This window comes from Gobio gobio, assembly GCF_949357685.1.
Source record: "Gobio gobio genome assembly, chromosome: 2".
NCBI lineage: Eukaryota > Metazoa > Chordata > Actinopteri > Cypriniformes > Gobionidae > Gobio > Gobio gobio.
The window spans coordinates 34,608,685-34,626,649 of NC_137098.1; the positions used below are offsets into that span (position 1 = coordinate 34,608,685).

The 17,965-nt window shown below is 40.5% G+C and overlaps 1 protein-coding gene across 1 annotated transcript in view; it reads right to left on the reverse strand.

Moving 5' to 3' along the window:
• Positions 1–17,496, reverse strand: part of znf536 (zinc finger protein 536) — a 101,287-nt gene extending 83,791 nt beyond the window's left edge. The window contains exons 1-2 of the mRNA XM_079810059.1: positions 17,407–17,496; positions 11,312–13,560 (exon numbers count right to left, since the gene is read on the reverse strand). Coding sequence (XP_079666185.1) covers positions 11,312–13,559 — 2,248 coding nt within the window. The 5' untranslated portion in view covers position 13,560; positions 17,407–17,496. The remainder of the gene's footprint in view (positions 1–11,311; positions 13,561–17,406) is intronic.
• Between the last annotated feature and the right edge of the window lie 469 nt (positions 17,497–17,965).

Sequence of the window (17,965 nt, forward strand, 5' to 3'; positions counted from 1 at the left end):
AGTTTACTTTCTTTAACTTCATCATCAAAACATGCATTCAACTAAATTGGCGTAATTGAATAACCTGGCGGAAGAGCACGTAAACAGCATGATGCATTCTGCACACGTCCTAATAGAATCTGAACACACGAGAGCTAAATGTTTTAAGCGAGCGAAAGAAAGAGCGAGAATGGATATGCTGAAGTTACATGTGATTAGAATAAATCTCTATTATTTACACAAAAGTCAGCTAAAGTATATTTCCCCCAATTTTTCAGTCCTCCCATTTTCCCATCCGTTGTTCTCGCGTTTCTTTCACATGTACTCCCTCGTTCGCCATCATTATTTTAGACATTCATGAGCTTTCCTTCCTCATAACACATACAGTGTTTTCACTCATTTAGAACTGCATTCATTTTCACCCCTGCCTCACTTCCACCATGTGTTCATCTCTCCTCATTGTAGTTACTCTAGAGCAGACAGGATGGCTTCGCTGGGGCTGCTCTCTCTTGCCCCTGCCTGCCAGTACAGGGGTCTGTTGGGGGAGAGGTTTGCCCAACCAGAGCAGTATGTCATTCTGGATCTTTATTTCCCGAGTTGCATTACCATCCAAATCTTTTGCCTTCATAATCTCAGCGTTCGGCGTTCGGCTCCAAGAAGCGTATGACTGATTTTTTAATTCCCTCCAAGCGGCGTGTTTCTTTCCTTCTGTTTCTCCATCCCCTCGCTCACTTGTTCTTTATCCCCGTTTCTTCCTCTCTAATTTCATCACGCGGGGTAGCTGTCTTTTTCAATCTTTCTCTTTAGGCTGTATTAGTGTGATCGGACCATCATTTGCTCGTCTCGGCCCTACTAACCATCCCTGCGTTTCATCGCGGCCACACTTTTTCTTTAGCATGCTACCTCTTTCCGTCTCTCATGCCAGCCCTCCCTCCATCTCTCCCTCCATCCCTCTCTCTTTCTCTCTCTCTCTCTCTCTCTAGGCCCCCTGTTGCTGCCTGCTACCAGAGCCGTGGTGTGGAGTTTGGCTGAAGCCGAGAGGAGCAGCTGGGCCAGGCTAACGGGGAATGATAATGACCTCAGAAATCTGCTCCTCGCTCCACAACAATAGGGTGCTCAGTCTAGTGGAAAATTGTGTTCATCAGCTAGCTCTGCTCACTTACTAATTGACATTGCCAAATATTTTAAGAACAATTGGAATGCACAGGCACAAAAAAAAAGGAAAAAAGAGAAAATGGAGATCTTAATCCGTGGACTTTTTTGCCCAGTTTTCTTTTTTTTACCCTTCTTTTGCCTTTGATTAGAAGATAACTATCGCTAAAATGAAGATGGGGGGGGGGGGGGGGGGGTGCAAAGAAGAAGAGGCAAACTTTTCATGTCATTATCTGCCTCATGTCAGTGCCGTGATGTTGACACAAAGGCTTTTTTATGTGGCCTGTCAATGGGGTTAGGAGGGAGAGAGGGAAAGAAGAGGGGAGAGATACTCATCAGTGCATGATGAATGCCCGTAAAGCCCCCCCACCCCGCCACAGCATGGTTGGTGGGGGGGGAAGACGTTGACACATGTGTCTTTCTCTCTAAATACTGCTTTTAATCTACATAATGCTCTTGCTTTACACCTCCATAACTTGTGTTTACGCAACTGTGCAAGAGAAAGACGGGTAAACAAGAGAGAGCGAGACAGCGAGAAGAGGAGGCAAATGGAGAAGGAGGATTCTTCTGTCATGGTATCATATGGCTGGTCCTCCATATTTAATGAGACAAAGGTCAATGTATTCACTTGCTCTTTCACACGGGAGGCACCCCAATCATGCCAAAGTTAACTTGTTCAAACAAAGCGCCCTCCCACCCAGATATGCCATTTGTATGCACTGGTTTGAGAGAATGAGAGAGAGAGAGAGAGAGAGAGAGAGAGAGAGAGAGAGAGAGAGAGAGAGAGAGAGAGAGGTGGTTTCATTCCAGAGGAATTCAGCTCTGACAGAGTAAGACAGCTGTCGACCTCCGCTTACAAAAAAAAATTCCAGCAGCATCAACCTTTCAGCAAATAAACTTTTTGTTTTCTCCAGTAAAGAATGTGATAGTCAATAATGACACTTTGCATCTGCAAACTAATTCAAAACTATTTGATTTAAGGAAAATGAAAAGCATTTTTTTTTTGTTCCTGAGCAGCCTGATGATGATATTTTCAAATGCCTCAGTCAAGACGGTTCATTTTTTATTTCTAACAAGTACATTTAATAGCATACAAGACCCCATTATCTCGCTTAAAGTGATGACACCTTTCCAGTCGGCTGAAAGACGTCATATTGATGCATTTAAAATATTAATATTCAAACTCTCTGCCTCCCCCAGACAGACAGCCTTCTGTTGGGGAAAGATAAATATTATGTTTTAATTATAAAAACATAAAACAGAAAATGAAGAGACTGATGAAAAAGCGTTGGCCCTGCCAAGGAGGCTTGTATGCAAAGGTAAGCAATGTTTTGGCAAAGACACGGAATTAAAATCTGGTATACTGCATGCGGCTTATGCTCTCTCTCCCTCTCTCTCTCTCTCTCTCCCTCTCTCTCTCTCTCTCTCTCTACTCTCTCTCTCTCTCTCTCTCTCTCTCTCTCTCTCTCTCTCTCTCTCTCTCTCTCTCTCTCTCTCTCTCTCTCTCCTTTTCTTTTTCTCTTTCTCCGAGCGGTACATAGCTCGCCGTTGTCTCCATAACCAAGCAGGGAATCCTAACAGGATCATTAAGACATAAAACAGACTGATAAATGTTTCATAAGGACTGCCCGTTGATGCCTCACAGGGTACGGTGAGCACAGAGAGACGACACTCACGGAAGCTCTTTCATATACACTTTGGAATACAATTGGAATTTTAAATATAGTGGGAAAAAAAGCAATGCTAATTCCCACTATGGGTAATATTACAAATTGAGAGAAAGGGAGGGAAAAAGCGAGAGAAGGCGAGCGAGAGTATAACAAGGGAAAGAGAGAAAAAGTGAGCATGCGAAACAGAGAAATCAAATGAGCTGCTGCTAAGGGGAAATAAATTGCCCTTTATATTGTTCAAAGCGTGCACAAAAATACTAAGTCTACATTTATCTAAGACACGTCAATCAACAGAGCACACTGACAATTAACACGTTGAATAGAACTTTTATCATGTAAAGACACCAGAGTCCTGACCCACTGTACTGAAATAAAAGCAGTATAATAACATTTTTCTCACACACCATGACATTTTTTACAATTATTACACTTCAAAAAAAGATGACAGATTTAAGAGAGGGAGCACAGAGCTGCAGAATCTGCATAGGAAGACCGAATGCAACAATTTAAATAAAATACGGGAAGTGTGGAGAAAAAAAAAAGTGAGAGCGATGCATGCTGGGTGAGAGGGCAGAGGGCAGCGAACTATAATGAAGGTGAATGATAGGAATAAACATTGACATAATTCTTCCAAGGTCTACAGTTCCTAATTAGCACATGAGAGAGAATGTAGTCTGTCCTCATTTTAAAGATTTGGGAGAGCAAAAGAGAAAATTAAAGAAAGAGAAAGAGAGAGGAGGAGGAGGAGGAAAGAGATTATGACAGAGATGCCGTTAATGATAAGTAATACTTCTTTTGTCTCACAAAAGCTATTAAGTGTAATTTTAGGGCACGGATCAACTTATTTTTTTCTGTCACAACAGACTATGTCTGTATATATATAGGCCTAATGAGTTTTTGACCACTCAACAGTGTTACAAAACAACTACATTAACTGAACCTGGGTAACAATTTATTCTTCTCTAAATCTGTATAACGGATTTAACAAGTAAAGCAATATACATCTGCATGAAACTGATGCCATAGGTCCGAAAGGATGAACAGGTTTGCTTCTCTGGATAGTCCGTGCATTTTGCATAGCAGTTTGGGTTATTCGACTTTAATTACACCACAATTACATTGTACAGCAAGTCTGCATATGTATTTACTCCAATTTGTAATTGTGTAATTAGATGAATATCCATGCTTTATAACCTAAGGCATCCATTGGCAAATCCAATCTTCACATTTGTATGGAGCAAGTGTTTCGCCCAAACGGCGGCAAGCTGTAAAGACCTGGGGATATACTGATAATCCTTGCCATGTTAAAATGCTCTTCCTCTTAACAATATTTAGACATGGGGATCTCAACTGGAGGAAAAGACAAGGCAGGTTTGAAGCCTTAAGCAACAGAGATCCGACAGTAGAAAAAAAGGATGTTCATAAAGACAAAATGCTTTTTTTACTTGGTTTTCTCAAGTAGTAGTAGTACAAGAAACATGTATAAGGATGTCCTGAATCAAATACAAGGGAGGAGTCTGGTCCTAAAAAAAGCACTTCACGGGGTGTCACACCGGAAATGTTCATGTGTACTTACTCACTGTAAAACACTGTAAAGAGCAAAGATGATTTAAGTAGCCTATGTTTTACCAAGAATACTATTTCAGTGTTCTACTACAAAATTTCACCTTTAATTCAATGATTTACGTGCTGTTATTTGTGAATTTACTAGCAACTTCTGAGTGAAAATTGTTTCAAAGAAAACCCTACACCAAAGAGCAGGATTTACTTCGAAAGGATTGACTTTGAAAGTGTATAGTGTATATATTGTCAATATTCAATGTTAAGCCATGCAACTACTCTGGGGATGATATATATATATATATATATATATATATATATATATATATATATATATATATATATATATATATATTATATATATATATATATAGTGGTGGCCAAAATTATTAAAACACTTGGCATCTGGGAGTTGTCTTATTGGGCCTGGATTTATTTTCAAAGAGGACAATGATCCGAAACATTCTTTTAACTATTGCCGGAACTACCTGTGACGGAAGGAATCTGCTGGAACATTGAAAATGATGGCCTGGTCCCCTCAAAGTCCGGACCTCAACCCCATTGAGCACATTTGGGGCAAGTTGGAAAATAAACTGGACAGATCTATTGTACATTCAAAGGAAAGCCTTTGGCTTCAGTTGCAGAAGGCATGGGATAACATTAGTGTTGAAGTTCTCAGAGGAAATATATTGACACTATGCCAGAAAGATGTGCTGCTGTAGTTGCTGCAAAAGGTGGACATACCAAATATTAAAGTTAAAAGTGGATAAAAAATGTACGACTCACTTCATCTGATATTTGATGGTCAGAGCAACATATGCATGTTTCATGAACATTATGAAATGAAATCATGTTTTGGAGGCAAAAAGGGTCAATATTTTCAGATATGTCAGGTGTTCTAATCATTTATATATATATACACACAATATCAGCATATTAGAATGATTTCCGAAAGATCATGTGACACTGAGGACTGGAGTAATGGCTAATGAAAATTCAGCTTTGCATCACATAAATAAATTATATTTGAAAGGATATTAAAATAGAAAAACATTATTTTAAATTGTCATAATATTTCACAATATTAGAGTTTTTTTTCTGTATTTGTGATCAAATAAATGCTTGATGAGCAAAGGAGACTTCTTTCAAAAACATTAAAAACAGTAATGTTGTTGACCGGTACTCTATATATACAGTACATATATATAATATATATATATACACTTTACATTGTATATATATAATGTTGTGTTTTGCCATTCACTGTGTTTCTGTTAAAGACTTCATCTCTCTCTATTGATTCTCCCTCTCTCCCTCTCTCTCTCTCTCAGCTGTCACTCAAAGTCCCACAATAATGAATTCAGAAACACTATCAGGAATGAGCCCCCCTTGTTTATGAAGCCCAATTCAGACTGCGGAATCTGAAATAACAATAGATCCCCTCCTCAGTCAAGCCAATCTTGTAATGGTAATAAGAAATAAAAGAGAATGGGGAAAAATGTAATAAACTAAAAAAGAGAGAAGGAAAGAGGTGGAAGAGATGTACAGAGGCTGGAAATTCTATTGCACAAGAAGCATATTTAAGGTTGATTATTGAGACGAGAGGAGAAAGGTCTTTAGAGGACATTTCTGAGGCAACTTTTTTTCCCTTTTTATCTGTCTCTCTCTGTGTTTAAACAAGTGCAGTGTCAAAGACAAAAGCGATTGTGTCGACCTTCTTTCACAGTTGAGATGTTATTGTTGATTACTGTAATTCAAGTTTAACTCAAAATTGCAGTGGGTAGGTGGTTTAGAGGTTGGGTGAGCTTGCTGAAGGGAGACAGCAGATGAATTTGCTGTACGTTAAAGAGAGGGTAAAGAAAAAAAGCAAATAAAATCGACACATGATAAAGGAAGTCTGTTCTCTTTGGGTTAGAGGAACGTGCAAGATATTAAAAGTAAAACAGAGGTATGACATGCCACATCCTGTTGCATACTACATAAACATACACCCTTCCTCCCCCCAAAAATAAAAAAAACAGACACACACACGTATACATACATAAAACCAGGACATGTATTTTCTTGTTTTTCTTCTTCTTATTAAAAAGTCAAACATTAAACACAAATTAAACCATCTTTATGAGAGAAGAAATACTTTTCTCCACCGTAAACAAATGCTGGGCTAATAAAGATACACTGCATTAAACATTAAAGCACCGGTAGGTAAACAGACAGTGCAACACTTCCTTCCCTGTACATCACACCTTTAGCTTGTAAGGGTTTGGTGAGCACATGTTTTGTGCCATGGCCTGAAAGTGCAGCCCCTTGTGTATGCATACTTTTAAATAAGTATGTCACAGAATCTGCCAAACTGCCCCTTGCTATGGCATTATTCCCCCATAAACACGCATCTCCCTGTGCTTGCAAGCAAAGAAACCTGAAGGTCAATCTCAAGACAAGAGGGGGGGCTGGCATTATGCCCGCTGCACAGTGAGCGCTCCCTGCCTGCTCCAACTGAGCTGGGCAGCGATGTGGGATTTCAGCTGGTGATCACACTCTACCTTGACATTAACTCACACGCAGGGTGGATAGAGAGATCGGGAGGGAGCAGGTATAAGATAACTAAATGAATAAATAAAGTCAGAACTAGGGGTGAACCATATCATACCGTCCACGATAATACCGGTATACATTTTTACATGATAAAAAAAGTGTCATATCGCGATATCAATGCTATAGCGACGCGATGGCGTATGGCGCATTTACGTTCCCTAGCGCGCACAACAACAACACCTGTCAGAGTATACACGAAGAGCAGTATGTCAGCCTCTGATAACGACTTAGTACCTAAAAAGGGAGCTACTTGGTTACAAGAGGTCAGCCCTCTTGACAACTGACTAAACATTGACAACTTAAAGCTGCTATTGATGTTTGCAGCGCAATATTTGACCGGAAGGGTAACATTGACAGTTATTTTCGTCAGTTACGGCTCGTTAGATCTAGCATTCTGCCTTCTTTGAATCAGACACAGAGATAAAGTAGTGCGTAAGATTACATTTATTTGAATGAATGGATTACAGCATTTATTTGGATTAATTATCGAGAGAGAGAGAGAGAGAGAGAGAGAGAGAGAGAGAGAGAGAGAGAGAGAGAGATTCGTACCTGTGTGACTGCGTCTGTTCAGCGTCTCTCTTAATGAAGATGTGGGTTTATTACTGGAAAAATAGCGATGTAACCCCATCGTTGCTGAGAAATATAATGTAGTGATCCAGTAACTTAGCTATTTTATTGCTAAAAGTCGCGGGGCGGCGTTATAACAAGTTTCTTTGCTCATGAATGTGCAGCGCGATCTCTACTCTCTGAATGCTTCCGATTGAACGATTCTGTGGACAGTTTACACGAGACGTTATCTAAACCGATCTGGTATTGCTGTAAAAAAACACCTCAGAAAAATAAATTATTCTGTCAGGCGCAGTTGAAGTAGAAAGTGCCTGGGACAAACGCTGTCAGATGAGATGGCGTAGCCGGGCTATGTCTGTATCATTATTCCAACATTATCTTCATAACTTGTTACAAAATAAAAAGTTTAACACTTCAGAAAAATGTGTGTATCCTTATGAAAGCAGTGTTTATATGCAGCATTTTCATTCGGACTTTGTGACTTTTAAACCGATTACAGTGCTCCGTGTAAACATGCCTGAAATGAAAACAGCGCATTAATATAGAACGAGGATTCATCTGTCTTGGAACTACCTGTGCATTAAACGATTTTATTGCACACCTTCCAGCCAATCAGAATAAAAAATTCAGACAGACCATGGCATAAATTACATTAGTTATTGTTAAACTAAAATGTTACGTTTTTGTTTGCACTAATAAATGCTGTTGCCTACCAGCTGCAATAACCAATAAAACGTATTAACCATATATTTTTATATCGTCATAAATATCGTTATCGCAAATATTCTTGAAATATCGTGATATCATTTTGAGGCTATATTGCCCACCCCTAGTCAGAACTAATATTAGTTACTAATAATGCATAAACTAAATGCATAAAATTGAACTTAATAAAAGTGTTTTGTTGGGCTAGTGAACCTTACTGGAAAAAAAATATGAAAAGTGGGTAACACATTATTTTGATAGTCCACTTTTACATTCTACTAACTATAAGTAACTTTGCAACTACATGTCAACTACCGATCATTATAGTACAAGTAGACTATCTGCTTAATATCTGCTAACACTTTAGTTTGATGGTCCCTCAACAGACATTCTGTCTATAATTAACTTTGCAAGTATATGTCAACTTATTCCATTAACCTTAACCCTACCTGTCTACTAATACTCTAATGAGAGTTAGTTGACATGTAGTTGCAAAGTTAATTATAGATAGAATCTTTAAAGTCGACTATCGAAAACAATGTACCCAGAACAAAACACTCAGATATAGACTAGAAAACAGTGCAAACAAGAATGTAACTTACAGAGCTTCAAGCTATTAAGTTCAGATCAACAGATTATAGTTCACTCTGAGTACCCCAATCACACTGAGTGACACATACTGTATCTGGAAGTGGGGCACAAAATAAGTCAGACTCAAGAATCATGTGAGAGTATGTTTGGACTTAAAGAAAAGCGAAGGGGAAAAAAAAAACATAGGGTTTTAATCCAAAAAATCAAAACAATAATATGTGTGGCATGAATGTTACACTACCCACACCTCAAAAACACCATACCTACGGTGAAATATGGTAGAGTTAGCATCATGCTGTGAAACTACTGTGGGCATTGAGTGTTTAGTTATAAAATAAGGAACAGAGGATGGTCCACAATATTGGGAAATTATGCAAGGGAACTTGTTTCAGTAAAAATACTTGGGAGAGAGTTCGTTTTTCAGCAAATTAAATGATACAAAACATTAGGCCACATCCAAGATCTCAATTCAACTGAGAATCTGTCATTATTTAGGAGGGAGGGAGGGAGGGAGAGAGAGAGAGAGAGAGAGAGAGAGAGAGAGAGAGAGAGAGAGAGAGAGAGAGAGAGAGAGAGAGAGAGAGAGAGAGAGAGAGAGAGAGAGAGAGAGAGAGAGAGAGAGAGAGAGAGAGAGAGAGAGCATACAGAGTATACAGCAAAAGAGCATGCAAATGGTAAGATGGTAAGAGAGACAGAGAAAATATTAAGTAATGGTGACATTGGCAAAACATCACATAACCAATTTCTCGGATTTGTGTTTATTAAAACTGGTCTACTTATGTACAATAAAAGCTATGAGAGTGCCAAAGAATCAATAAATAAATTGTATTTTCATTCTCTGTCCCATGATTCATTTAGTGCTTAACATTTTTATTATTAAACACTAATCACTTTAATTCTAAATACCCTGCCAATCTAACAAAAGCTTGAGAAGAGTTTATAAAAATGCCATGAGCTAAATCTCAAAGTAGTGGTAAGAGAGATGCAAAAGAAAGAAAACTTCCTGCATTAAAATTCACTAGATAATTACTTCCGTAACATACCCTCCTTTCTGTTGAGGAGTGTTTAGGTTTAATAGTCTCAGTAAAGAAAATAGGTTTTATCTTCTTCTCATTTTCATTAATTCCTAATTGGGGTGGGGGTTGTCTGTTATTATTCCTTAGATTAAAATAAACATAGCCCATTGCATGTTCAAACTCATCTCACTACATGAGGGTGATAAGGACTGGGAATAAATAAACAATTTCTTCTTTGCTGTTGAAATTAAGTTGCTTAGAGCCTTAAGCTAAGCCACATTTATTTTTTTTATTTTTTTGATGACTTAAAAGCACATTTTACCCAGCAAATGAAGTTCATTTTTTTGACCTGCTTTATATGTATATCTTTAATTAGTGTCTTGTTTAGCTTAAGCTAACTGATTATCACATAGACGTGACCTAATTAACAGCCAGGCTGCTTAACAGTGGTGTACCACCCCAAGGAATGAGAAAGTTACCTTTAAAACTTCTGTAATCATTAGCTGCAGCTTCACTTAATCCCACTAAACATACATTTTATCTCACAAGCTCCGAGTTCCTCTGATGGGGTGGGATTGCTGTCCCTCTCCCGTACAGCAGGATGTTTTAATCACTTGTACATCCACATAGGCTTTCTATTGTGAGAATAGCATATGGATTTTTTTATAGTTAACTTCATATTTAATGAAAAAATAAATTGATGCCGAAGGATAGCCAAATAATTTAATAGAGTAAATAAAGATACTAACTCCTTCTGAGGGTGTTTGGTGGATATTTGAACATTAACATTAATTGTCAGAGTTGTGCATTGAATGTGCTGCTCAGATTTATATTGTCGCTGCCACACTGCTAGCGGATTTGATCACCTACCCACTTTCAAACATCATCACAATCACCCATTTTCTGTTTACTGAAAGAACTATCAAGACTACCAAAAGTGCAAATGCATTCACTTCCTTTCCATTGGTTTCAGTGGTGGCTTCACTGCATTAGCTGTCTATTGCTAACTATTGCTAAAGTCGACGGATAACTAAGCTTTAAAGGCCTGCTGACACACATCCTAAAACAACCCCAGCATTACCTTTACACAGAGAATATACAATCATGCTTTTAGGTTTTAGGTCCGATCTCTCATGGAGCCTCCTTGCATACTAGACACAACTAGTGTTCTAGTGCCATGTATGGATCTGAATCACTTGATACTGCAGTCTCCCCAATTCACATCCCAAGGTTTCTTCCCCAGTTGTTCCTTCCCACTGTGAAATTGCTCTCTTAGGGTTATAACTGTGCTACTTTGTAAAGTTTCCAGTAGATAATTTTTATTTAAATGTATTGATTTAACAGAACTGAATCCTGTGAACATTTCACAAGTTTTGTTACTGTAATGCCAGACTGCCAGCAAATTTAAGGTATTAAAGTATTTAAAAGTATTCTTAATGCTGTGGGCTTTCCTAAACTGTCTTAAAACGTTCTTACCTGAAGATGGAGAAGAAGGGTGGGGACTGTCATCCTGCACACTGCCTGTTTGGGAGTGTCCGCCTCCAGCACCGCTTTCCTCTGTCACATTGGAGGATCCTGGGGTGGTGGATCGACTGATGGACTGAGATTCAGGGTCGCTAGCTGAGCCACGCCTTTCGTCCAGACCATGCTGGGAGCTCTCCTCTAGGGTTCGACGATCCTTGCTGTGCACCCGGGAGTGGACTACCATCTGGTGGTAGGTTCTAAAGACTCTGCCACAGTCAGGACACTCAGTTGCTTTCTCTTTCAGGCCGGCCAGGCTGTACTCAAGCCCTTGGCCTAGGCCCAGACCCCCATGGTGAGGCAAGAACTCACGGTGGCTATCAAAGCTTACACCCTCATCTTTCAAAGACATCATGCCTCCACTTGTCTTTACTCCATGAAGGACATCAGGATGTTGCTTCAGCTTGGAACCATCATTAGAGCCTAAGGTTGGGTGCTCAAGCTTATCTTTCCCAAAGGGAACAATCCCAGCTGCACTGGCAAGTTCATCATCTTGTCCGTGCCCCCCATGATGCTGCTCTTTTGGCATGAAGGAGCGTTCCATAGCCATTCCACGTGCCATGATTTGCCAGGCTTGATAGCTGTTCAGGGGGTCCATCTCTGCCACCTTAGCTGCGGCTTGTAAGCGCTCCATACAACTTGACTTCAGAGGGGGCACCAGGTTCAGGCAACCCAAGAGTGAACGCTTTTCATTTTCCCCTAAGCCGTGTCCCATGCTGGCCATTGGGCTCAGGAGCTTTCCAAGCATTTCTTTTTCCTTCATAGCTATACCAGCCTTGGCCAGCATCTGGTGCTGCTGTTCAACCAGGCCTTGTTTGTCGGGTGTGAGGAAGCCACTTTGGAGACAAGAAATGTATCGTGAATACAGGTTGGCGTGGGCTTCTTGAGCCAGGCTGCTCATGCTGTTAACAGAGGGTCCATCTTCATCAGTTCCTCCAACAGGGGGCTTGTTCTTTATGGCAAGCTTGTTTAGATGCACCTTCATGTGATTCTTCAGGAACCAGGGCTCCTTGAAACGACGTCCACAGATCTGGCAGCAATGTTCAAAGGAGTCCTTGTGTTTCCGCATGTGGCCTTTCAGAAACCAAGCTTGACTGAAGACCTGGCCACAAACCTCACAGCGAAATTCATTGGCGGGCTTCTCTCCCCCGCCAGCTCCTGTACCCTGTCCCTGGGCTGATTCAGCTGTGATATGGGTTTTTTCCACATGGCTGATGAGGTCCTCCTCCTGGGAAGCAGCAAATTCACACAGGGTGCACTTGTAGGGCTTGTGAAGAATGCGAATATGGCGCTCTAGCTCCTCACGCTTCTTGAATTTACCCTTGCAAAAAGTGCACCGGAATCCTTGGGCTGGGTTGAGGGCTTGCTCATCTTGCAGGTTTGTACCTGCAGGCTTAGGTGAGGCAGACGGCTGGGTCAGTCCATCAGGCGAACCACCGATATTGGTTGGAGTGAGCAGGCCACAGGCAGAACCAGGCTGTTGCTGGTTGTGACTCTGGATACCCAAGTGGGGTGGAAGAGGTTGAGCGGGCTGCAGCAAACTGTTCCTCAGTTGCTTATCACGTAAAATAGCTCTCTCTTCAAGTTCATGAAGAAGCCTGTTTTCCTCACGTACACGACCACGGCCCTTACCGAGATTTCCCAGTTTATGGGTGCGGAGGTGAATCTTCAGGTTACCCTTTTGAGCAGCTCGGTGGTCACAATAGGGGCATTTGAAGGGCTTCTCTCCAGTGTGTGTTCGCATATGAAGAGACAGAATGCTGTTGAAGCGGAAGCGCTTGCCACATAGTGGACAGGGGTATTTACGGTTCTTGCGGGCATCATCTTCTATATCATTCATCTGGGACATGATTCCTAAATTCTGCCCATTAAGAAATTGTTGCAAATCAACACGGCCATTGAGACCACTCAGGGCTCCCACTTCCATGTCACGGTTAAGCTGGTTGGCCAGTAAGGCCATCTGACTGCTTATTGGCTGACTAGCTAAGGCAGCATGGGTTTTCTCATCCAGCGGGGTGGCTGCCTTTTCCTCTGGGATCTGTTGGCGACTCTGTAGTTCAGGAAAGGCATGACCCAGCTGAGCAGTCAGCTGATGCAGTTTCTGACTGATTGGGTAGCGGCCATTAAGTACTGCGTTGCTGAGATGGGTGTCAGCATCCGGGACCACCGAGGATACACCAAGGCACAAACTAGAGTCCTCCATCCTAAAGGAGAAAAGACACAGAACAAGTATTGAGTCCACTATTCAGAGATATGCAGTCACAAAAAAACACCTCTTTATAGCCTTAAAGGGATAGTTTATTCAAAAATGTTGTCATTATTTACTCACCCATTTGTAGCCATTGACTTCCATATTATTATTTTTTTCCCTACCATGGAAGTCAATAGCTACCGTCAACAGTCTGATTACAAACATTCGTTAAAATCTCTTATTTTGTGTTTTACAGGAGAAAGAAACTCACACAGATTTGGAACTTGAGGGTGAGTAAATGATGACAAAATCTTCATTTTTGGGTGAACTATCCCTTTAAGGCACCACCAATACACTTGTTGTATTATTACTGTGCACAACCAACAGAAAAACACTGCACAATATATAAATGAAAGTAAAATGATATGTAGAACATCATGTACATTGTAACAAATATCAACAATAGAAGTAAAGGTGTAATGTTTTGGACAGAACAGGTTGCAACACACACTTAACTTTACCATTGTCCGAGAACTGTTTATGAATAACACCCACTCAGCTCTCAGATTTCATGAAAAATAAAGACCTTTTCTCTTATACCTTTTGAGATACTGTATAGTGTGGTGAAGGTCATATTTCCAAGTTAAATAGCATCACAGTGTCAAGTCTATCTTAGGCATTAGCACAGATACAAAGGTGTTTAATTTTTTTGCTGAAGAGGGTGTAGGTTTGGAAACAAAACTGATATACTATTTTGTGTGGATCTATGTCTTAGATTGTATACTGCATTGTCTGGCAATGGAAATCACACCATACGGCAGTTAATTCAGTTCATTCTTGAGTACCCCTTTGTGTGTCAGCAGTCTGAGTATGGTGTGAGGAAATGGTTAACAACGATGACTGCACTTCAGTGACAAGTGTGAAGAAAAAAAAGAGTGAGTTCATCTCCCTCTGATTTATGAAGTACTACATGTACTCTCACACTTGGGGAGAGAAGCTGCAACTCTCAGAACTTTTTCTCAAACAGTAACACAATTTTGGAGGCAATAATTACCCAGTAAACACGGCAAGGCGCCGCATAATTAAGCTACTTGGTCCCATCCTATCAGAATCCCTCCAATTACACGCCTTAATGAAACGGAGCAATGGTATTGTCATGAAGCTGCCGCAATACTACAATTATGATATTAACAATAGCACTTAAAACCAAGGGGTTACTCCAGTAAACACAAGCCCTTATCTCACTGCTGCGACACTTGTCTTGGCGTAATTTTCCATTAAGAGGCACATTACGTTTGATGCAAATCATTCTGTGTTCACCTTCTTTTTTTCCCCTCTCTCTGTTCTCTCACTCTCGTATGGCTTCCGATGAGAAGAAAACAACAGTTGGCGTTATTGAAAGGGTTCCCAAAGTATCAGAGGCTTCCCAGTTTTTTAAAATGGCCACAGAGTGGCCCAATGAACCGTCAGACTAAAACTAATACATGAACAGTGCCTGTTGTCATCTGGATAGCTAGTGCTTATTTAGCATGCTATTCACCATCTTAAGCAAGGATAATGATGTTGCTGCATTCCCCTGCAACTGACAGGGTCAAGCTTCAGAAACAATAAAGTGAGTTTTGCTTTGGTCAACAAAATATTGTATAATATCTCATTAAGCTGATTAGTATGCTGCCTGGTAACAGTGGCTGTGCGCTTTAACACATGATTATGAATGTGAAATAAATGCACTGTGGTCATTTTAACAGAGACAATGACAAGAGCAGATATTCAGGAAACTACATCCAGAACGAAGGAGGCAAGAACTTTCTCTTTTCTCTACATTATTTGGAAACACATGCTGGTTTGTCTTTCTCACACACTCATCGCCTCAGGAAGGGTGTTCTGCCGGGGAACCCACACCCTTTGGTCATTAATAAACCTTTTAAATGGTGCAGATTGACCCAGTTTACTTATTAGAGAGGGACTACCTAATGACTCAGCACCTGCAGTCTATGGGATGCTGACACATTATATTTCACATTTCCTCATGGCAGCTAGACAGCTCCGGTGCATTTTTTTTTCTTCACATGACCCAATGCACAGAGAAACAAATAAATGATTCCTTTGTTGACAAGCAGCAGCAATTCCGACAACGATGAACCTATTGGATGGTACCAAAAAAAAAGTGCATTTGTGGAGACAAATACACAAAGACTATCAAACCAGCACACACACAGTCTGCAGTGGAAGGCAGTGGGCTTGGAGCACATATTTGCTGATGCTCTCATAAGAACTCTAATAAGGGCCGCCTGTTCTTTAGCTATTTGCTCTTCCTACGCCATGTCGGTTGCAGTCTTATCTCTCCAACATGAATAAAAACACTGAGGCCACTTCCAGTCGCTGCTAAATACACTGTGGGCTGCTGCTGAATGCCATTCCTCTTTTGTCCAGAGCTATAACTCTGAGGAATTTAAAAGAAAAAAATGCTGGAATCTGGATGTGAACAATACACTGTAGGTGTATTATGTATTTAAAGACTGGGTGTGTTATAAACACACTCACGCGTGTAAGCACGTGCGCTGCAAATTATACATGGCTAAGCAGTTCTGTGAGGATTTTTGATATTCAGCAAAATGTAACACAGGAGTAAATGCAAGACAAATATAAATCACGAACGGTTTGCTCTGCCAGGTCATCTAATTAAAGCAACGGTCTTCAGACAAAGGCCTAAAAATGCTGGGTGATGTTTGGGTTTAGCGTGACGCCTTATGACTTTGGAGTTTCTTTGGGTAGCGAGTTGTTCAAATTGCTTTTGTCGACGTCGCAGCAAATCCTGGCAGATATCAGACGAGGCCCTTTTTGAATGTGGCTAGCCTGCCTTCTGCAATAGAAATCTATGATTTAAGCAAGGCATGATGAGCAGTTGCTCATTTGGAGAGATAACTGCTTGCCCTTTTCTCCAATTTGATTTCCTTTTTTATCTTTAACATATAACAAAGGCAGATAGACAAAGGAACAATGTGAAATGAACTGACGAATCCAGTTTGTTTTTGAACATAGCCTCGCCTGACGACTATATGCAAATTAAGTGCATTAATATGCCTTCCTTGCTCCCAAGTCATTTCATTTTTTTTTCTGATTAAAAAGGACATTTCATATGGTTAAAGAGGTGTCACACACGCGCACACACACACACACACACACACAAACACTCACTTCTGCAGAGGCAGACAAAGTATAAAATTCATATGTGAACGTAGACGCCTAACACACATACACCCGCAAACAATAACACACACAGTCTGCAATATTTTAGAGAGCATCTATAAATAAATAAAGAAATGAATACATTAATAAATAAATTTGATACTGGGAATACTTTAAGGGAGGCATCACTACGGAACAATTATCAGTAAAGTGCATATTTTCCACAGTATAATTAGCAGAAACTCCAAGCCAAAAGCCTTATCTCAAACGAAACAAAGTCATTAAAATCTAAATACATCTGCTCTTAAACACCAGCATGCTTAATGCATATCCGAAAATGCCTCGGAACCAAATTTGCAGAGCAGCAAGCACATTTGGAGGGCATTTTGTCAAAAATGCATTCACTGTTATTTTAATTCAGAAGAAAGATCAAAAAAATGTTATGCATAACTCAGTTCTTCATATTTCCGTGCGATTTTTCATTTACAACTATACCTAGGAGTAAAGTTAAAATACCCCATTTCATAAATCTACAGCACATTTAAGGTTTCAGCGTTCTGCTTTTCAATATTTCTTCAGCGATGCATGTCTCTGTTATCTGCATTTGTAGGATGCCCTGCAAAGTTTCTCACTGCCAATCTTTCCTCTGTTAGAAATGCTAATGCCTCACCTATTTGGATCAGTGCCATTGAGTCGTGGCCCACAGCATGTAGGCCTGACAGCAAACACGGTGGTGGCTCCTTGTCCCAGACCCCCGTCTCCCTCTTCCCCCTCCTCTCCCTCTCTCTCTCTCTCTCTCTCTCTTCGGGCTGGGGCAGTTAGGTTAGCCAGGAGCTAGACGAAACGATCGAGTCTCTGTGGCCTGATACTACCTGTCACACGTAGCGTAACAGCAGCAGCGTGCTCTAATTAACGCGTGCACCGCCGCCGTGTCTCTCGAAAAGCCACTGAGACTTCCTTTAGTGCACTGTCACACAGGGCCCAGTGGCATGCAGCTTTACAGTCTGTGGTTAATACTGAGACTTTCAAGCAACATGGCAAAACAACCGGATTTATGTCTTATCTTTACCTCACTTTACATCACATTCTGTTCCCTTTTGCAAGCTATGCAAACCACATCTTAATTAGAGGGTGCAAATGCCACCATCAGACTTCTGTCCTTCTCTTCTTATCTTGTCTTTGTCAAGCAGGGCCATTGTTGTTAACACCAGGGAACACATTGTTTGATT